Source organism: Bradysia coprophila, assembly GCF_014529535.1.
Source record: "Bradysia coprophila strain Holo2 chromosome IV unlocalized genomic scaffold, BU_Bcop_v1 contig_81, whole genome shotgun sequence".
Taxonomy (NCBI): Eukaryota; Metazoa; Arthropoda; class Insecta; order Diptera; family Sciaridae; genus Bradysia; species Bradysia coprophila.
In genome coordinates this window covers 51,300-69,654 of record NW_023503375.1, presented here as the reverse complement: position 1 = coordinate 69,654, position 18,355 = coordinate 51,300, and the positions used below count along the sequence as shown (strand labels likewise).

The 18,355-nt window shown below is 35.7% G+C and overlaps 2 protein-coding genes and 1 long non-coding RNA gene across 3 annotated transcripts; 1 reads left to right on the top strand and 2 right to left on the bottom strand.

Moving 5' to 3' along the window:
* Positions 1-327: 327 nt before the first annotated feature.
* Positions 328-15,134, bottom strand: LOC119072297. Its single transcript, XR_005086835.1, has 3 exons — positions 15,123-15,134; positions 5,441-5,445; positions 328-392 (listed from the first exon to the last, which is right to left on the bottom strand). It is a non-coding gene; the product is annotated as an uncharacterized LOC119072297 (long non-coding RNA).
* LOC119072296 lies at positions 2,980-3,883 on the bottom strand. The gene is made up of 2 exons (XM_037177476.1): positions 3,370-3,883; positions 2,980-3,311 (listed from the first exon to the last, which is right to left on the bottom strand). Exons 1-2 carry the CDS (start codon positions 3,495-3,497, stop codon positions 2,999-3,001), a joined length of 441 nt encoding a protein of 146 aa, XP_037033371.1. The 5' UTR covers positions 3,498-3,883; the 3' UTR covers positions 2,980-2,998.
* Positions 15,135-16,073: 939 nt separating the features above from the next.
* On the top strand, positions 16,074-17,653 carry LOC119072529. Its single transcript, XM_037177777.1, has 8 exons — positions 16,074-16,280; positions 16,351-16,443; positions 16,504-16,612; positions 16,675-16,751; positions 16,808-17,002; positions 17,060-17,231; positions 17,292-17,371; positions 17,438-17,653. The coding sequence occupies exons 1-8, from the start codon at positions 16,094-16,096 to the stop codon at positions 17,650-17,652; spliced, it is 1,128 nt and encodes a 375-aa protein (XP_037033672.1). The 5' UTR covers positions 16,074-16,093; the 3' UTR covers position 17,653.
* The last annotated feature ends 702 nt before the right edge of the window (positions 17,654-18,355 follow it).

The following is an 18,355-nucleotide window of genomic DNA, read 5'->3' as shown; positions in this document are numbered from 1 at the left end:
AAAAAAAGATTTTGATTTGCAGATGACTTTATTTATAAGTTTTCTGCATTTTTTTTTTAAATAAGATACAAAATTTGTTTCTATATTGAATAAATTATTATTTTGAATAGTAGTCTCCATGCAACTCTATTCGCAGATAAGACGAATTTCATAACAAATACGTTGTACAACGTATTGGTTATGCCATTCGTCTTAACTGCGAATAGTGTTCATGGAGACTATCCGCAGTTACTGCGAATAGTCTCCATGAAACACTATTTGCAGTTACTGCGAATAGTCTCCATGAAACACTATTTGCAGTTACTGCGAATAGTCTCCATGAAACACTATTTGCAGTTACTGCGAATAGTCTCCATGAAGCACTATTTGCAGGAACTACAAATAGCGTCGGTCTATTTTTTATTAAAAATTTCGATAAGCGGACAATAAGTCGTGTTAAAGTTTTATCTTAATTTTTGTTGTCCAATTTTCTCGAAAGATTTCGTTTTTTATTTTTAAAACGTTTCCTGAATATTCAGAACTGCTCGAAAAACCCAACATTAGCCGCAACAGGTAATCATTGAGGGAGGCTGTTATAGGTAGTTTCTTAAAAAATTACCGTCATTGAGTAACTTTTTCCAAAATTACTCACCACAGGTAATACGTTACTTTCTGAGGGTAATTTTTCCAGACATTACCAATTACAATGTAGTTTTCAAATCTTTTCCTCAGTGCGGGACGAAAATGAGGACATTTCAAAAATTGGGTTTTCGTCCCTTCATGTAAAGCTGTACACTTATCCGTTTAGAACAGTTGATCAGAGAAAATTTCGCATGTAACCTTCGCTCCGCTCTGGCAAGAGTAATTTTACAAAATGACATTCCCTATCTTCAATTCATCAATTCATGAAGTTTCCGATTTGGTGGACAAGCTATTATCCGAACCTTACCGACAGATTGATCCAGTGATGTTGGAAGCAGAAAGAATTTGGTACGAAAAGTTTGAAGAGTTACCGGAAGTTAGGAATATCCAAAGCATTTGGGAGTCAAATGAAATCACGAGTAACGTCGATTCAATCAGCAGTTCCTTGAAACAGAAAAGTGATATGGCAAGATTTAAAGCAAAGGTGAATCCGGTGCTTGGCTGCAAGCATTTCCGTCACCACAACTTGGAACACATCTATCCGGGTTGACGAATTCCGGGTTGCACTATCACTACGCCTTGGTGTTCCAATCGTTCGTCCTCATGTTTGTATATGTGGAGAGAAAGTTAATCAATACGGACAGTGTCCGTCGGATACCATGGTCTATTATGCTCTGGTACAAATCCACGTCATGCAAATGGAAGCAATATTCTCCAACGAGCATTGAAGAGTGGTCTAGGTCCAGGTATTCTCGAACCACCTGGCTGTTCGAGACCGGATGGAAAAAAACCAGACGGAATGAGCTTAGTTCCTTGGGCGAGAGGAAGGTCATTGTTGTGGGATTTTACCTGTAAGGACACTTTCGCACCGTCATATCTAAATTCTTCGTCTAAGCACGCTGGTTATGTCGAAAGAGTAGGGGAAAGGATTAAAATCAGCCACTATTCACAATTGGCTAACCAGTTCATTTTCATTCCGGTTGCTACGGAGACGTCAGGGGTAATAGGAAAACTGGGCCTGGATTTAATAAAAAAAAATCGGAAGTAAAATCACCGATGCTACCAATGAAAAACGTGCAACATCCTATTTAATTCAACGCATCAGCATCACCATTCGAAAAGGAAACGTAGCATCGATTTTGGGCACAATTCCACCAAAAATTTGAAGGAGGTGTTTTATCTCTAAACATTGTAAAAATTATGTACTAAATGAAAATAAAGATCAGCCAAAAAACCCTAGAGGGTGAAAGTGTGACGCAAGTCCTTGTTTCTACTTACAAAAAAACTGATATCGCCGAGGGTGACGCATTTTGCGCCTCAACGCAAAAGTGTTATCAAAAAAAAAATTGAACCACAAAAATTTAAGATAGAAAATTTTAGACTATGATTTAAAGAAAGAAATCCGCATTTTTCGTTTTTGACCTTGACTTAAGATCTGTACGTTGGTGTCTACTTAAATAGTTTATTGTCGTGTTTATTAGTGTAATAAATTTACAAGGATCAAGTGGATACGACGATATACGAGTTCATGTTTCTCATTAAGCATTCTTGTCACCTTCGGGTGGCAAGTAAAAGACTGTTTCTCTGATTGTTGTTTTTTCTGATCTGTGACGAAAGCTCATCGTGATAAAATGTCAAAATCTGTTAAACCTATTGTTCAAAGTATGACTAAGTGTCCAATATAGAATCTTTTATTTCATTTGTTTTAACATTTGCTCTACAACATAAATTACTATAATGTACTGTAGTGCGAATTTTATATTTATTTTACATAAAATATTGTTGCTAACTTGTGTTTAAACTGGAATTTTGCATTATATAGCAAAAATCATGTTCACAAAAAATGAAGTACAAGATTTTTGAAAATACTTCGATCAAATGAAGTATAATAAATTATTATTAATAATTCCGATTATAAAATTTTTACGCTTACCGTATGTAACAGGTTAATTGGACTCACTTCGTTTGGTAAAGGTGGTTGTGACTAACATAGTAGTTTTTGTCAAAATGATAGACGATGTGGATTTTGTAAACAGTATTATGAGTCAAAATACGAATCGGATGCTGGGTGTGAGGAGGAGGGGGAGTATTTACGAGAAGAACACTAGACCTAATTTCCTTAAAATTTTCTAGGTGACAGGAAAACTAATTGACATGAACATGTTATAATATCACATGCAATCCTTTCTTGATCTTTGAAATAATCTCACACCTTAACTTAAGACCTGCACTATAGACTTCTCTTACCGTTTTTTCGAAAACTGGCAGAATTTCAGTTCGGCAACCGAACTTGACTTTTTCAGGATATCCATGGCTGCTGGACTATAAATATATTTGCCAAACAACATCATTCTGATTATTTTAATTTCCACATTATTTAGCCAGAGTTAACAAAAATATTATAGGAATTCAAATGAACTGCTTCTACTCGCTCTCCTCTCAATTCCAGTCTTTGGGTAGTACCATTACTCTCTGCCTGTATGATGATTTTATCCGGTGTGAAGGCTTCGGCTGAGTAAATTATGTCGTCGGCTTCGTGCAGGGTCACATTGACCTTGTTAGTACTCGTTTCAGTATTAAATTTAATTTTTCCGAGCTGATAGTCTGATCCATTTATTACTGAAGAGCCAACATATTCTACGACAAACTGAATGCTGTTCGTACCACTACTTTTAATCGTAAAGCTGTTTCTAGAGTTAAAAAATTGATTTACAAAAATTTGAATGTTGAACTGAAATTGTGACTTACTTATTCGATCCAGTTGGAGCTGGTCGAACGTTGTGGTTTCTCGTTCCAGATATATCTAGGTCATTATTGTCATACTCAACCAAAATGTTTTTGTTGTCGAAGGCCAATATTCGATTGTCTTGTCCCATAAATTTGCTGTTCTTATTTCCAACAAATTGCGAAAAAATACATTAGCGTCGCCCTTACCTTTGTAATTCAAATTACTATTCTCTTCAAAATTGCACCATGCATCTTCTGCATGTATTTGGACATTTTTATTCGACTTCATCTTCAAAGTGCTTGATATAGCTGACAGTACTGAATTCGACTCATCGATTGCTGTAACAATAGATTTGCGTACGTCCACTCTCATGTTACGATTATTTAGCAATTCGACAGAGGTTTCTTCACACCTTATGTCGGAATTGCTATTGCCATTAATGCGTCCGAAGTAGCCTCTACCTCGAATGTTACAATTCTTATTTTTTTCATAAGTGAAGTGGCCATCAGCAACTTGTCGCTCCATTGAATTCATATTTCGCTGTCAGGTAAATGATTTTCGGATTAATAAATTTTAAAAAATCCGAAGAATGTTAGGATGATGAAAGTACGTCTTAAATATACATAGAGACCTTACTACAGCTTTACATAGCAATTCGAATGAGATCCAATGCCTCGCATAATACAACTTGTGTGGCTGTATCCCTCGCCTTCGGCTCGTAACGTTCGTCAAAACAAAAAGCTTCAAACCAGCAGGTAATATACTATTACTATGTGTGCAAGAATGTATTGGTGTGAAGGGATGGTGATACAAATTATGTACAAGTAATGAACATCACATAGTAGGTAATGAATATTACTTGACGTTTGCACCAACACACCCTCGCGTATATAGTAAAATAGCATACATCTATGTGAAGTATATAACTCGAAAAACACTACTACTCGGGCAACCCCTCGTGTGCGTACATGTCTCGGTATATACTTCACATAGATGTAATCTACTGCCTTACCAATCTAATTCCAGTATAGGCAGTCAAAATTGCACCACTTAATATAGCAAATACTTTAGTAGTGCAATTCATTAAAATTGATCAACAAAGGAATTATGACCAGTCACAGGCTGAATGACAAACCGAATAACGTGTGCATTTCAAGAAGTTCGAAAGAAGTTATAAAATAACAGCAGAACTTATCGACAGCTTTATCGACTTAAGAATCGATTTTTTGACTTAAGATAAATATTTGCGAACAATGTGTCATCAAATAATTTTAATATTTTACTTAATATTTGCATGGAATGCAATGAAAATAAACGGAACAACAAACATCGTAGAAAAGATTACATTTCAATCTTTTATAAACGGCAAGCTAATTCATTGAATACTTTTTTTTTAAATTATTTCACAGTGTTTGATATCAAAACTTGTAACTTCTTTAGTTTTAACTAAACTATGTACAAGATTCGTGGTCGTTGTCGATCAAATGACTATAGACGTTTATAAAATGTTTCGAATGCGCAATTATAAAACGGAAGAAGATGGACAGCGACGAGAAAAGTAAATGAAAAGCTTTGGTAATGGCTAGTTAATGTTCGAAGAGAAACGGTTCACATTAAAACTACCTCGATATTTCAAATCTTACCAATTTAGTTCCAGCGTATGCAGTTAAAGTTGCACCACTTATAATAGCAAACAATTTGGTGAAATTCATTAAAATTAGTAGAAAAAAAAAGAAATATGACTAGTAAACGAGAATCAATTTACAGCATATTCAACGGTCACAATGATCGCAACGAGCAAACTACAAATGATTTAAATAGCAACAAAATTTATCTTATTAATTTAAGACGCACATCAGTGTACACACATAGAAATGCACTTTCGTTATGATTTTTGATAAATTGTGTTGATATTTTTGGTGTGCATCATCTTTTCATTTACTTTAAACCATTCAAGAGAAAGACCTTCGCAGTGATAACAAATACAAAGTTATGTTAAGATGACTTGGTTACACCATATCATTAATCTTTGTTTGTCACAAATAATGAATCAACATAAATAAGTAGTAATCCAGGAGCCATGGAACTCACGATTTCTATAAATTAGAAAATTGTAGCTGTTTTAAGAGTGATATCGCCAAATCTTCAGGTGATTTTTTTAACTTTGGAAACAAGCGGTCTCCGATTTTAATGAGTGATAGCTCGTTGGATTCGTCTTTCAATTCTAGGAAACACGTGTCTTTCACTTTTTCTTAAAAAATAGTTATTTAAATCACATGGGTCGAAAAACGATTTTTAAAAATTCGAGGTGTTACAATACCCTCGAGGCTCAAACATACACCGAGAATTTTTAAAAATCATTTTCGACCCGAGTCATTTAATGGCTTTTACATTCGCCTTTCATCGAAAATCACGAAAAACACCAAAAATTATCAATTTAATCGAAAACTAAGCACCAAACAAACACAAAATATGTCGATCACTTCAATAGCACACAAAAATATTGCAACAACACGACAACGATTCTTGACAGCATTCGTTTTTGAAGAGAGAGAAGTCTCTCAGTTTGCTATGTCTACTACAATTATGATCGATTTGTATCATATACACGGCGCTTTCCAGTTTGTTAACTCTAGGTTAACAATTTCCAATATTTCATCCCTAGAGATTACAAATTCCAATATTTCATCCCTAGAGATTACAAATTTGTCTATGTGTTAGCGGTGAACATTTTGACATTTACAATTATTTTACATTCGCCTTCCATCGAAAATACGACTTTAAATCGAATTCGCATATTTAGAAAATGTCAAAATGTTCACCGCTAACACATAGACAAATTTGTAATCTCTAGGGATGAAATATTGGAATTTGTAATCTCTAGGGATGAAATATTGGAAATTGTTAACCTAGAGTTAACAAACTGGAAAGCGCCGTGTATATGATACAAATCGATCATAATTGTAGTAGACATAGCAAACTGAGAGACTTCTCTCTCTTCAAAAACGAATGCTGTCAAGAATCGTTGTCGTGTTGTTGCAATATTTTTGTGTGCTATTGAAGTGATCGACATATTTTGTGTTTGTTTGGTGCTTAGTTTTCGATTAAATTGATAATTTTTGGTGTTTTTCGTGATTTTCGATGAAAGGCGAATGTAAAAGCCATTAAATGACTCGGGTCGAAAATGATTTTTAAAAATTCTCGGTGTATGTTTGAGCCTCGAGGGTATTGTAACATTCGAATGCGATTGTGAACCTCGGTAAACCTCGGTTCACAAACACGCATTCTCATGTTACAATACCCTCTCAGCTCACACATACACCTCGAATTTTTAAAAATCGTTTTGTGCCACCGAGAATTGAAATACGACGGATTTCAATATCGATAACTAGATTGAAATGTCCAAAATTACAACACCCGTTTTCATGGTTTATTACAACACTCAAACCAGTGTTGAAATGAAATTCGTATGAGTTATTACAGCATTCGTTTTAAAAAAATGCAAAGCAACGTGATCGATCAAATTCGAAGAGTGATTGTTTACAATGAAAATTCTGAATTTTTGTGCATTTGTCTATTTCAATTCTCGGTTGGCACAAAGCATGATGTGTTACACGTATTGTAATGAGATTTTTTCAGCACACGACCCAATTTTCCTTACTCGCTCCGCTCGTAAGGAAAACTTGGGTCTAGTGCTGAAAAAATCAACATTACAATACTTGTAACACAACATACTATTGTGCCACCGAGAATTGAAATACGACGGATTTCAATATCGATAACTAGATTGAAATGTCCAAAATTACAACACCCGTTTTCATGGCTTATTACAACACTCAAACCAGTGTTGAAATGAAATTCGTATGAGTTATTACAGCATTCGTTTTAAAAAAATGCAAAGCAACGTGATCGATCAAATTCGAAGAGTGATTGTTTACAATGAAAATTCTGAATTTTTGTGCATTTGTCTATTTCAATTCTCGGTTGGCACAAAGCATGATGTGTTACACGTATTGTAATGAGATTTTTTCAGCACACGACCCAATTTTCCTTACTCGCTCCGCTCGTAAGGAAAACTTGAGTCTAGTGCTGAAAAAATCAACATTACAATACTTGTAACACAACATACTATTTCGACCCATGTGATTGAAATAACTATTAAATTGTTGTAATGATGTACGATTGTCGGCCTTGAAAAGACCTACAGGTGGAGTATACGCACCGCTTGGTGCTAGTTGATCCACTAGAGTTATGACTAGAAATATAGTGAATTTTCGGAGAGTCCGCCTTTTCTGCAGCCTCTATGTACCACGGAGCTGAGTATGGGGTGTTGTAGCTGGCCTCACCCACTATCGTTGCACATATAAATGAATCCAGTACTTTTGGGCTGCAAGCCTACAGAAGTCTTGAAAAAAAAGTTGGTGCCAAAATGTAGATTTTTTCCTTCTGTCTGAGGGCCCAACTGCCAGAACAGCGTCTGGAACGGTTCTACGTGAGTAATTTTGTATCGTCTACTATTCCCTTACCGTATACGCTTCACTTTGACTCGAATATAGGTCGTTTCAACATATCCAGTGTTAGTAATTCTTGTGAAAAATTATTAAATTTTTCTCGGAGGATTTTAGTCAAATAAAGTGTTAGCGTATAGCAAATGACCTCAGGAGTCCGGAACAGTAATTAGTTTTTCAATTGGACCAATATTTGCTACGCGACAGGAGTTTGGAAAAACGATACGATCAAGTGGGAGCAAACGGTTTTCCAAACTCCTTGTCAAATAATAGTACATTACTATGCAAGGGAAGTAAAGTGATATCTCGTATCCAGATGAGAAAAAGTATCCGAGGGCGGCAGCCCGAGGTACTTTTACTCATCGTGATACGAGATATCACTTTATTTTCCGTGTGTAGTACGACGTTTTACTATGCGAGTGATGTAAAGGTTATTGCCTATACATGTAATAGCCTTATTACATGCACCAGCATAGTAAAATATGTACCCTAACCCTATATTTGCACAAAATTTTCTGAAGAACGGTTTAGTCGATTATTTTCACGTTAATTGTTACTTCAGTCTGGAACAGGTTAAAATAAACAGTCAGAAACGTTAGGTTTCAAAATATTTTTGATTATGAAATGGTTGTGCCACCCCGTCCAAAAGAAACTTCTGAATTTAGCGAAAATATTCCGCCATTTTGTTTATAAATGGCCAAGAACCACCTTTAACTGAAGCTCTGAAATACATACTTCGCTTTATCCTTTTCTCAAAAACTATACTAAATACTACAGTGTTTGACTATCGAACTTTTATTAGTACAGCATGGGTTACTTTGTACGGAAACGGTCAATTCCAAGGCTTCTACATCTACACTATTGTTCCTCCTGGACTATAGTTGATTACGTAGTGTTACTCATAGGAATTATAAAATGATAAATATTTGAAATTTGAAGAAAAAATAGTTGCAATCCCAAGCACTCTTTTAGCAAATAAATACACAACACAGAGTCTTAGCAAATAAATTACTTATTATCAGTTTCTGTGTGGACCATAAAAACATATGCTATAAAGGAATTTGCATCAATAGTTATCCTCATTTTGTGTTCGATCATCAAGACAACATTTATAATTGCGACAATGAGTGCTAGTGTGCTTTGCGAACGACCTGATACTGAATTTTTTCATACCATACCCGATCTACATGAAGCAGTGCATAGTTTTGTTGATAATGAAGTCAGATCGAAACTAGAACTCTTCGGAAGCATATTTGTGAAACATGGTGTGGCGAGAGAGTTCGGTTTGGCGATGGTACATCGCCATTTCGATATATCGGAAAATGAAGTTCTTGTGGAAACTCTCAACGACCAGAGTCGGTCAGCGTTACGTCGCCTTGGATAATGAAAGGTATGTGGCTAATTTTTGGTTTTACCAGTGGTATCATTTATCATCGCTTGAAGTGAATGTACACAATTTGTGGCATTGTCTTTTCGAAACTATTATTTGGCGATTTGATGAGAGGTAACAGACTAAAACGTTTTCAACGATTAAAGATTAGCATATTAGTCCATTGTATTAGCATAACTTTTCTTTTAAATGGACCTGACAATTTTGTTTAATTTTTTTTTCTAGATACGATTGTAGTTGCACCCGATAATGAAACCTTGTGGATTGACAACAATACTAAGATCAAAAAATATGTTGTTCCTCAAACTTGGAGCTTTGACGAAAAGGGAAATCTAAAGGCATTTGCAAAATCCACCAGAATCGTTCTCTACTGAATTATACTGGGAATTGAAAACATTGGGCCTGGAATCAAATTTGGGCATTCGCAGAATTGTGAATTTTAGAGGACGATCGTCGCGGGAGACAACTCCGGATGGTAGTCGATCCAATGTGGTCGTCTTTGGAAAGAGGCCCGAGAACGTACCTGAAAGGGACAGTATTACAGTCTTATGGTATTTTGACGAGAATGGTATGCTACTTCAAGGTGCGAGCTGTTACTTTTGCAACATATGTATCACTTGCTCCCACTGTTACTGTTAAGTGGCGTATTTGTCAGCTTGGAGTTTGAGTATACTGACACACATTATAAACGTTTTTTCTGTGTTGATCATGTTCTCTTGTGCAAATGTTTTAGTTCTGACAAGTCAAGTAACAACTGATTGAATAAATCCTAATAGTAAAGAAGTAAATCTGAACTCGTTTCATTATTGCATTCATCGTTGGTCATATAAAGTCTTCAGCTGAGTCCGATTTTGACTCATTCCAATGTTTCATTCTAAGCAAAGCACGAACATAAGAAATATTTCTTCGTAAAGATAGGAGTCATGATTTCTTGGTGTGAATAAAAACACACCGAACATGTAATCGTACACGCATACATATTTGAAAATTTGGAGGCTTTTCGACGTTGGGCAAATTAGTGTTCGTGCTAGGAACAGTGCTTTGTTCTAAGTTAGTAATCTAAATATTTTATGAAAATTATGTATAGAAGCCCTTGGAATTTTGGGAATCTTAGGAGAAATTACTTGACTGTGTTTACATGCTGAACGTACAAATATATTTGTTTTTTCCTCGAAAGTAAGTAACACTACGTCCCGCCTAAAATTCTTTAATTCATAAAGTTCATAAAATTATATGAGGAAAGTGCACATTGGGGCACTCACCAGCGACAAACAATTTCGTGATATCAAATCGTTGTACGGTAGTGGAGGACGTAATGTGGGAATAAGCTAGTCGTTTCAACAAGGTCAATGCAAAATGTAAGCACTTCTTTACCTTCTAATTCGCCTGGCACAGCGGAAGTTGCTGGAGCAGTGTTTGAAACTTGAATCGGTAGAGGGACAAATTCTAAGATCAACCATATAAAAATTATTACTCTCGCACGGTGAGACGACATTACAAATAAATGTTTTTTTTATATCTATCAAACATTTAAAGTGTTTGTTTTTCTTAAAAATAGATAAGTCCTCTAGATAGCTCTAGATTTGCGAGTAGAGCGACCTCGATGCAAAACTTTTTCATCAATAATTCTTGTAAAGTAAAAAGTATGGCATATTTGGTATCGTTGTAAAGCTGAGACTCTAAGCTACCATATAAGCAACCACATTAACGGAAAATACTCTTACCAGTAAGGTATTGCAGCGTCCAAAGTTCACCGAGGGTAGCCTAAAAGTGCAATTTCTGAAAATGTAACAGAAAACTTCGATTCAAAAATAATTTTTTTGCGGTTCAAAAGGGTTCGCAAAACTTGTCTGGGATCATCATTCAGAGGCTTCCCCGGTTGCAATGTAAAGGAGATATCAGTCTTTTAAAATGGTGAAATTTTTACTTAATATTTTACTTAATATTTGCATGGAATGCAATGAAAATAAACGGAACAACAAACATCGTAGAAAAGATTACATTTCAACCTTTTATAAACGGCAAGCTAATTCATTGAATACTTTTTTTTAAATTATTTCACAGTGTTTGATATCAAAACTTGTAACTTCTTTAGTTTTAACTAAACTATGTACAAGATTCGTGGTCGTTGTCGATCAAATGACTATAGACGTTTATAAAATGTTTCGAATGCGCAATTATAAAACGGAAGAAGATGGACAGCGACGAGGAAAGTAAATGAAAAGCTTTGGTAATGGCTAGATAATGTTCGCAGAGAAACGGTTCACATTAAAACTACCTCTTTCGAATGGCAATAACAAAATTTTGAAAGTGGTCTCTTTTGGTACATTTTCAGAAAAGTCACTTTTTTGCTACCCTCGGTGAACTTTGGTTACTTCCATACCTTGCCAATTGACAAATTTAAACACGAAACACATTGATAAAGTTAGCTTAAAGTCTAAGCTTTCCAATGATACCAAATATGCCATGTATGATTCTCAGCAAGAACTATTTATGAGAAGGAGTTTGCATCGAGGTCGGGCTACTAGCAAATTTAGGGCCATGGAACACGAAATTTACAAATATTACAAATTATTGTCTTTGAATTATGTCTAATTGGCTTAGGTGAGCTATCCGACGTATAGCATTTGATTACAAACATGAAAATAGAAATTTCGTTTTCCATGGCCCTAAATTTGCTAGTAGCCCGACCTCGATGCAAAATCTTTATCATAAATAGTTCTTGCTGAGAATTATACATGACATATTTGGTATAACTGGAAAGCTTAGACTTCAATCTAACGTTATCAATGTGTTTCGTGTTTAAATTTGTCAATCGGCAAGGTATGGAAGTAACCAAAGTTCACCGAGGGTAGCAAAAAAGTGACTTTTCTGAAAATGTACCAAAAGAGACCACTTTCAAAATTTTGTTATTGTAATTCGAAAGAGCACATTAACCTCATCTAGAATCGGTATTACATTGCTGGGTTGGGCGCTTCGTCGTGGAGACATTACCACTTGAGGAAGGTGAAAGTGCGACTTTCAGCTTCTATTTCTCTGCGACCAAATGACCGAGAGTAATAATTTTTATATGGTTGATCTTAGAATTTGTCCCTCTACCGATTCCAGTTTCAAACACTGGTCCAGCTCCGCTGGGCCAGGCGACGATATTCCTAGTTCTCAGAAACGGCTCAGCGGTTGCGCCTGCAGCATGTGCCGTTGTATAGTACACGTCTCCCCTAACTCAGATATGAAAAGAACCGGTATGGAAATCGACATGTTTATTTAAAATTCGTTCAGCCCCACCGTGGTTTACATTATCGAATATAGTACAAGGACATGCATTATACGATAAAATGATGTCTATCCGATAAAATATCATAAATTTAAACCACAAATTTAGCGACAATAAATTTCGAAATGAAAAAAAAACTTTTACAACAAATCCGTAGATAAAACAAAATTATTAACCTACAATGTGCTTATGCATGTATATATTAAATTACCGCGCAAAACAACGAACCAACTTGTAGAATTAATGACGCTTACTTAACAAACTTTTCGAACATACAACAGTACATAAATCCTTCTCTAATGTTAAACACTTCGTCTCTGGAAGATTAATCCCTTTTCGTTTATACACAAACCCATAGCATACAATACGACGGTCTTTTATACGTAAAGTGTTCGAATAACGCGTATTCCAATACCCATGTTCTAAATTATCTGTAGTAACAGCAAGACTCATCATTTCACAAACAACTCTTAACAAAATTCCCCACACCCCTTCGCATCTTCGTCGCTTAATATTACAAAATATTTTGGATAATTTTACATTTCGGCAGAACCTGTTCAGAAAAACACTTAAAGCAACCGAAATATTCATCTATTAAGCAAGGATGTGAATGCTTCTGTTTCATATAAATTGTTTTATAGTTACACCTCATCTACAAAACCATATAACGTCTCCTTTTTGCAGCTCGACTACACGATATACGTCCTTATTATAAACATCCAAATGCATGCATAGGAAGGGATGTGGATTCCTTTATCTTTCAACGCCCCATTGCTCAGCTTTTCCGCAACGGAAACTTCATGTTCCATTTTCCCAATAAATTATTAAAGTGTCAGGATTGTATACGATGTTATTAACACATGTAATTAAACACATCAAACATGTTTATTTTCCTCCTTGTCTTTGCTTCATTTTGAAATGGTGGAAGGTTTAATTAGTGGTTGTAATGTAATTCTTGTTTGTGGTGAAAACACTCGACTAATAAAATGTTTAAATTTCACTTCTAAAAATACATTTTTTGTAGTACACGAATAAACTCATGATTACTTCATCTCATTGCCCTATAATAACAAGTTCATATCAATAAGTACATTAAGAGTGAAGAGCCGCACATGTTGCATTATTACGGGTTTTTGGTTAACATTTCTTGCTATTGGTCTCAGTAAAGTACACTCTGAAGAATGTAGGATCTTGCTGCGAAAGCTCGAAGTTAGATCTGTGGTTCTGACGATGATCCTTTGTCAGGTTTACGTTAACACTTTGTCATGTATTAAAATGCGGTACGCGTACTGCTGAATAATCAGCAAATCTAGTACTTCACACGATTAAAGTGATTTCCAATGTTTCACGACGAATTTTTAGACTGTTTTGAATTACTAGAATCTAATTGAATTTGAAATAAAAATTTTGATGTGCACGGGTGAGGCACGAACTCACAACCTTCAACTTGCCGGGCTGATGCTCTAACCAATTGAGCTACCGTGGACATTTTTATTTCAAGTCCAATTTTGAACCGTTGGTACAACACATGATGTGTGTGTTCTTTCTTCTATATGTGTATTTCAACCTCCATTAGATGTGTTTGTGTTAGTTAGTATACATCAGATCGATATATTTTTCAGAACTCTAAACACAGAGAACACCGCTTGTAATACAGAATGTATTGCAAGCATAGGAGAATGCAATCAAGCATAGTGTGCAAATTTTTGAGATAAACGCAAATCGCGACTTTTTCCGAAATTTTAGACTGTTTTGAATTACTAGAATCTAATTGAATTTGAAATAAAAATTTTGATGTGCACGGGTGAGGCACGAACTCACAACCTTCAACTTGCCGGGCTGATGCTCTAACCAATTGAGCTACCGTGGACATTTTTATTTCAAATCCAATTTTGAACCGTTGGTACAACACACGTGAGTTCGTGCCTCACCCGTGCACATCAAAATTTTTATTTCAAATTCAATTAGATTCTAGTAATTCAAAACAGTCTAAAATTTCGGAAAAAGTCGCGATTTGCGTTTATCTCAAAAATTTTCACGACGAATCTTCTACTTCATTTGTATTTTACTATATGTAAGGGAACACCAGTTAGAGCTAGTTGCTCACTTGTGACATTCTAGTTGATAACGGATGAATCCGTTTCTGAATATATTCGCTGTTATATGTTCTTCGCTGAAAAGAATGTGACTATATGATCTTACTACGAAAGTTCTAAGTAAGATCTTTCGTTATGAGGGATGCTTTTGAATTTCGACTGACCGAAATCGGCACTATTTGTTCCGGGACTTTTTATATACGCCTAATTAGGCCTTGGTGCCTAGGCCCCAAAACCAGTATCAGATATTTTTGATCTTCCATACCTGGCTGGTTGTAAGTGGCCAAAAGTCGAAAAATGGGGTTTCGTCCGGATTTCATTTCCGTAAGGTGGCGAAGACACGGGCGTGTATGGGTTCGTTGGAAAGCTGATGTCAAGTACTACCAAATATTAACTTCAAAAAATTTGATGATAATACTTCATTTGTATTTTGCTATATAACAGAACACTAGTCACAGATAATTGCAAAATTTTGACAACACGAAAACAAATGTTTGGTTGGCACTAAAAATGGTTTTGATTTTGTATCAGCCTTTTCAAATTACTTCGATCGAAAGAAGTAGAAGATTCCATAATTATGTTGATGATACGGATGGCTTCTGTGGAAGGATACCCATCTCATTTAATGGTTGTTGATAACGACGACAACAATCTATCGTTAGTGTAGCCTTTCATAGCAAAATCTATATTAAAACAAACGAAGTAAAAGATTTTCCATCAATTTTTTGAAATGCTTCAATACACTGGATAAGTATGCTTCCCGTCTGTCAGGCGTTAACTACGTGACACACATTCTGTCGCTTAAGGATTTTAAAGTAAACTGTTTTGTATCACCATAATAACAACGACAAATTCGATGAACTCTCTCGTCAGATTATTGTATTTTCAGTGGAATATTGTCAACAAAATCTGTTTAAATTAATAAACCAACAAAATGTGTATATACGTTTCGAATGACGCAAAATGAAAAGAAATTTTCAAATATTTATTATTTGAAGTAGACTTTTCTTGTCTGCTGTTCTTTACATCGGGAAATGAGTTCGCGTGGCTCTTCTTTTATCAAACAACAGTAATAATGTTCGTCGAAACAGAATTCTTAAATATTTGATGTCTTCCAATATCTGAACGGAATTTACTTCTTTAGAAGCTTATTTATAGGACACAGGGATATCAAGTCGGCAGCATTTATATGGAGCCATTGCCCTATATCCAATTTAAACATAATGAAAATATCTCTTGACTGTGTTCTGTCGCTACACTTGTTTCCACAAGAAATTGGTTTTCTGTTTCAGACGCACTTGTTCCATAAATTTTTTCACTGGAAAAATGTCTAACGTCTTTAAGCGATAAACTATGTATGAATTTCGATAACCATCTTGGCTTGATAACGATAACGATGCACAACATTTTCGGTTACAAATTTTTCAAGCGAAAGAACAATTTTTAGTCTTACAATAGACTTAGAATAAGTCAACAATGTTGGTGTTACCGCTAATATTATCGTTAAGTGTACAAATTCACATAATTCTTACTCAAGAATATTCTTGCGAAACCAATACCTTTCGCTGTGAATCATATCTAACACAAAGTGACTGTCCTTTCAATCAATTCATTGAAATGGACCAAAGTTTGGGTTGTTGTCCAACATGCCGCGGTGGACTGGGTACGTTCTGTTATTCTTATAATATTTCCAAAGAAAACATTCAAAATTTTGCTATCCATAATAAAAATAGGGTTCGGCGTATATGGATGTAACAACAACAATGTGCGACGGAGATGTGCTCCAGGCTTATTGTGTGAAAATGCTACTTGTATTTTGAACAAAAGTTGTGATAATATTATGACCCAGTAGTTTATGCAGATAAATTTTCGAAGATTTCTTTTAGAGCTTTGTTCCTACACGTATCATCTGTCGTATCTGCAAAATCTACCGACTTGTGAATTAGACGGATCGTTTTCGGCGAAACAATGCAAAGGGGGAAAGATTGCAGGAAGGTTGAGTATATTTCAAACGCTTTAAGTATTCCTAATTAAACCGAAATACATTTCGGCGATAGATGCTTTTGCCACAACGAACAGGGTGAAAGAATCTTTGGTTTCGATTGGTGGAAAAATGCGGAGAACATGACGTGCGGTATGGTCGTTAGATCAACCCAAAATGAGTAAAGTAACTGACTACGATCCCTTTAGCATGCAGCCGTCACAGAGCAAGGCTCGAAGCTGCGGGTCGATTAGATGTTACATTACACTGTGCTAGAAATGGCAATTACGAACCACTGCAATGTGACTCGGGTGTGTGCTGGTGTGCCGATCCGAAGACAGGAGTAATCGTCCCGGGAACTGGCAGAGCAGTTCCACAGGGTCTATGGCAGCTTTTGCCTTGTTGTATGGTCTTTTCACTCAATGAACTAAAATGCTTAAATTTATAGAGACTCGCTTTAGATAATGCTGACGAAATGGGCACTGAATACCTGCGAGAATGCGAGAGTGCATCTCATGCACAAATGCTACTCAAACAAAAGTTATACACACACGGCACCACAGACGTTTCGTTGAACCATCTTCAATGTGATTACGATGGTAGTTATGGGAAATATAAAATTGAAAATGGGATGTAAGTGTTGCCAAGCCATGCCACTTTAGGTAGGGATTTACTTTCGATTTTGGTTTTAAGAGCATCTTGTATGTGGCGCGATGGTACTAAAATCGGATCTTATCAAGCCGGTGCCAATTTAGTTGGACAGATGAATTGCTGTAAGTGTGCATGTCACTCACCTGCTTGAGTAAATACACAATGCTAATGCGGCAATTGTACCCTAGACTGTGCCAGAGATCATAAACATTTCGAAGAAGCTGGCCTGTCACTAACGTTATCGTGCACGGGAAATGGTAACTATGAGAAACCTCAAGGCTTTAATGGAAAAATATTCTGTGTCGATCGTGATGGATTCGCGGTGACAAGTTATTTTGATTCGGTTGTAGGCTTAGATTGTGATCCATTTTATTATTACGAAATTAAAGAGCCGTTGGATTGAAGAGATTGTGATTATTAAAGACGACGTGTGAGGGAGTGCTACGCGAATTATTATTCGATTGTAGATGTACCGATTGGATTTTTACCAGTTACGTAGCTCTCTTCCTATTTTAACAATATTCCCAGACCAACTATTAGACATGGAACAAATGACTGAGAGCAGTTAAATTACCCGTTACATCTCTACAATATTCGATTAACCATCAGAGCTCGTAGAGCTCTTTCAAATTACATGGACGGTCGACAAATTAATTAGTTCTGAATAAAGACGAAACTTAATTGAACGCAATCATCATAACTTCTTATCAGGCAACAAATTTATTAATATTTCATCCAGTGTGCCAGTTTAACATTTTACTCAATTTAGGATTTGCATGGAAAAGTCCTTAAAATCTTCATTCAACCCATTCATTACGCTGGCAAAATGATTAATCTTTTACGAAGACGAACCGAACCAGAACGGATGGATGAAATTTCAATATAAATTATTGTCAAATTTTTACTAATTTACGGTAATTTGTAATTTTATTCTGATAAGTTTTGTTGGCGCCTGGCAAAACTGGTGTTAATTGAGGTATCATTACCTTTTTTCCAGTGTATACCGGCTTTGAGTGATTGATGTAATTATAATATTCAGACTTGAATACACATTGAAATCGAAGCGAAGAAGAGAATTTAATCGAGTTTTCATTTTGTCGTTTATT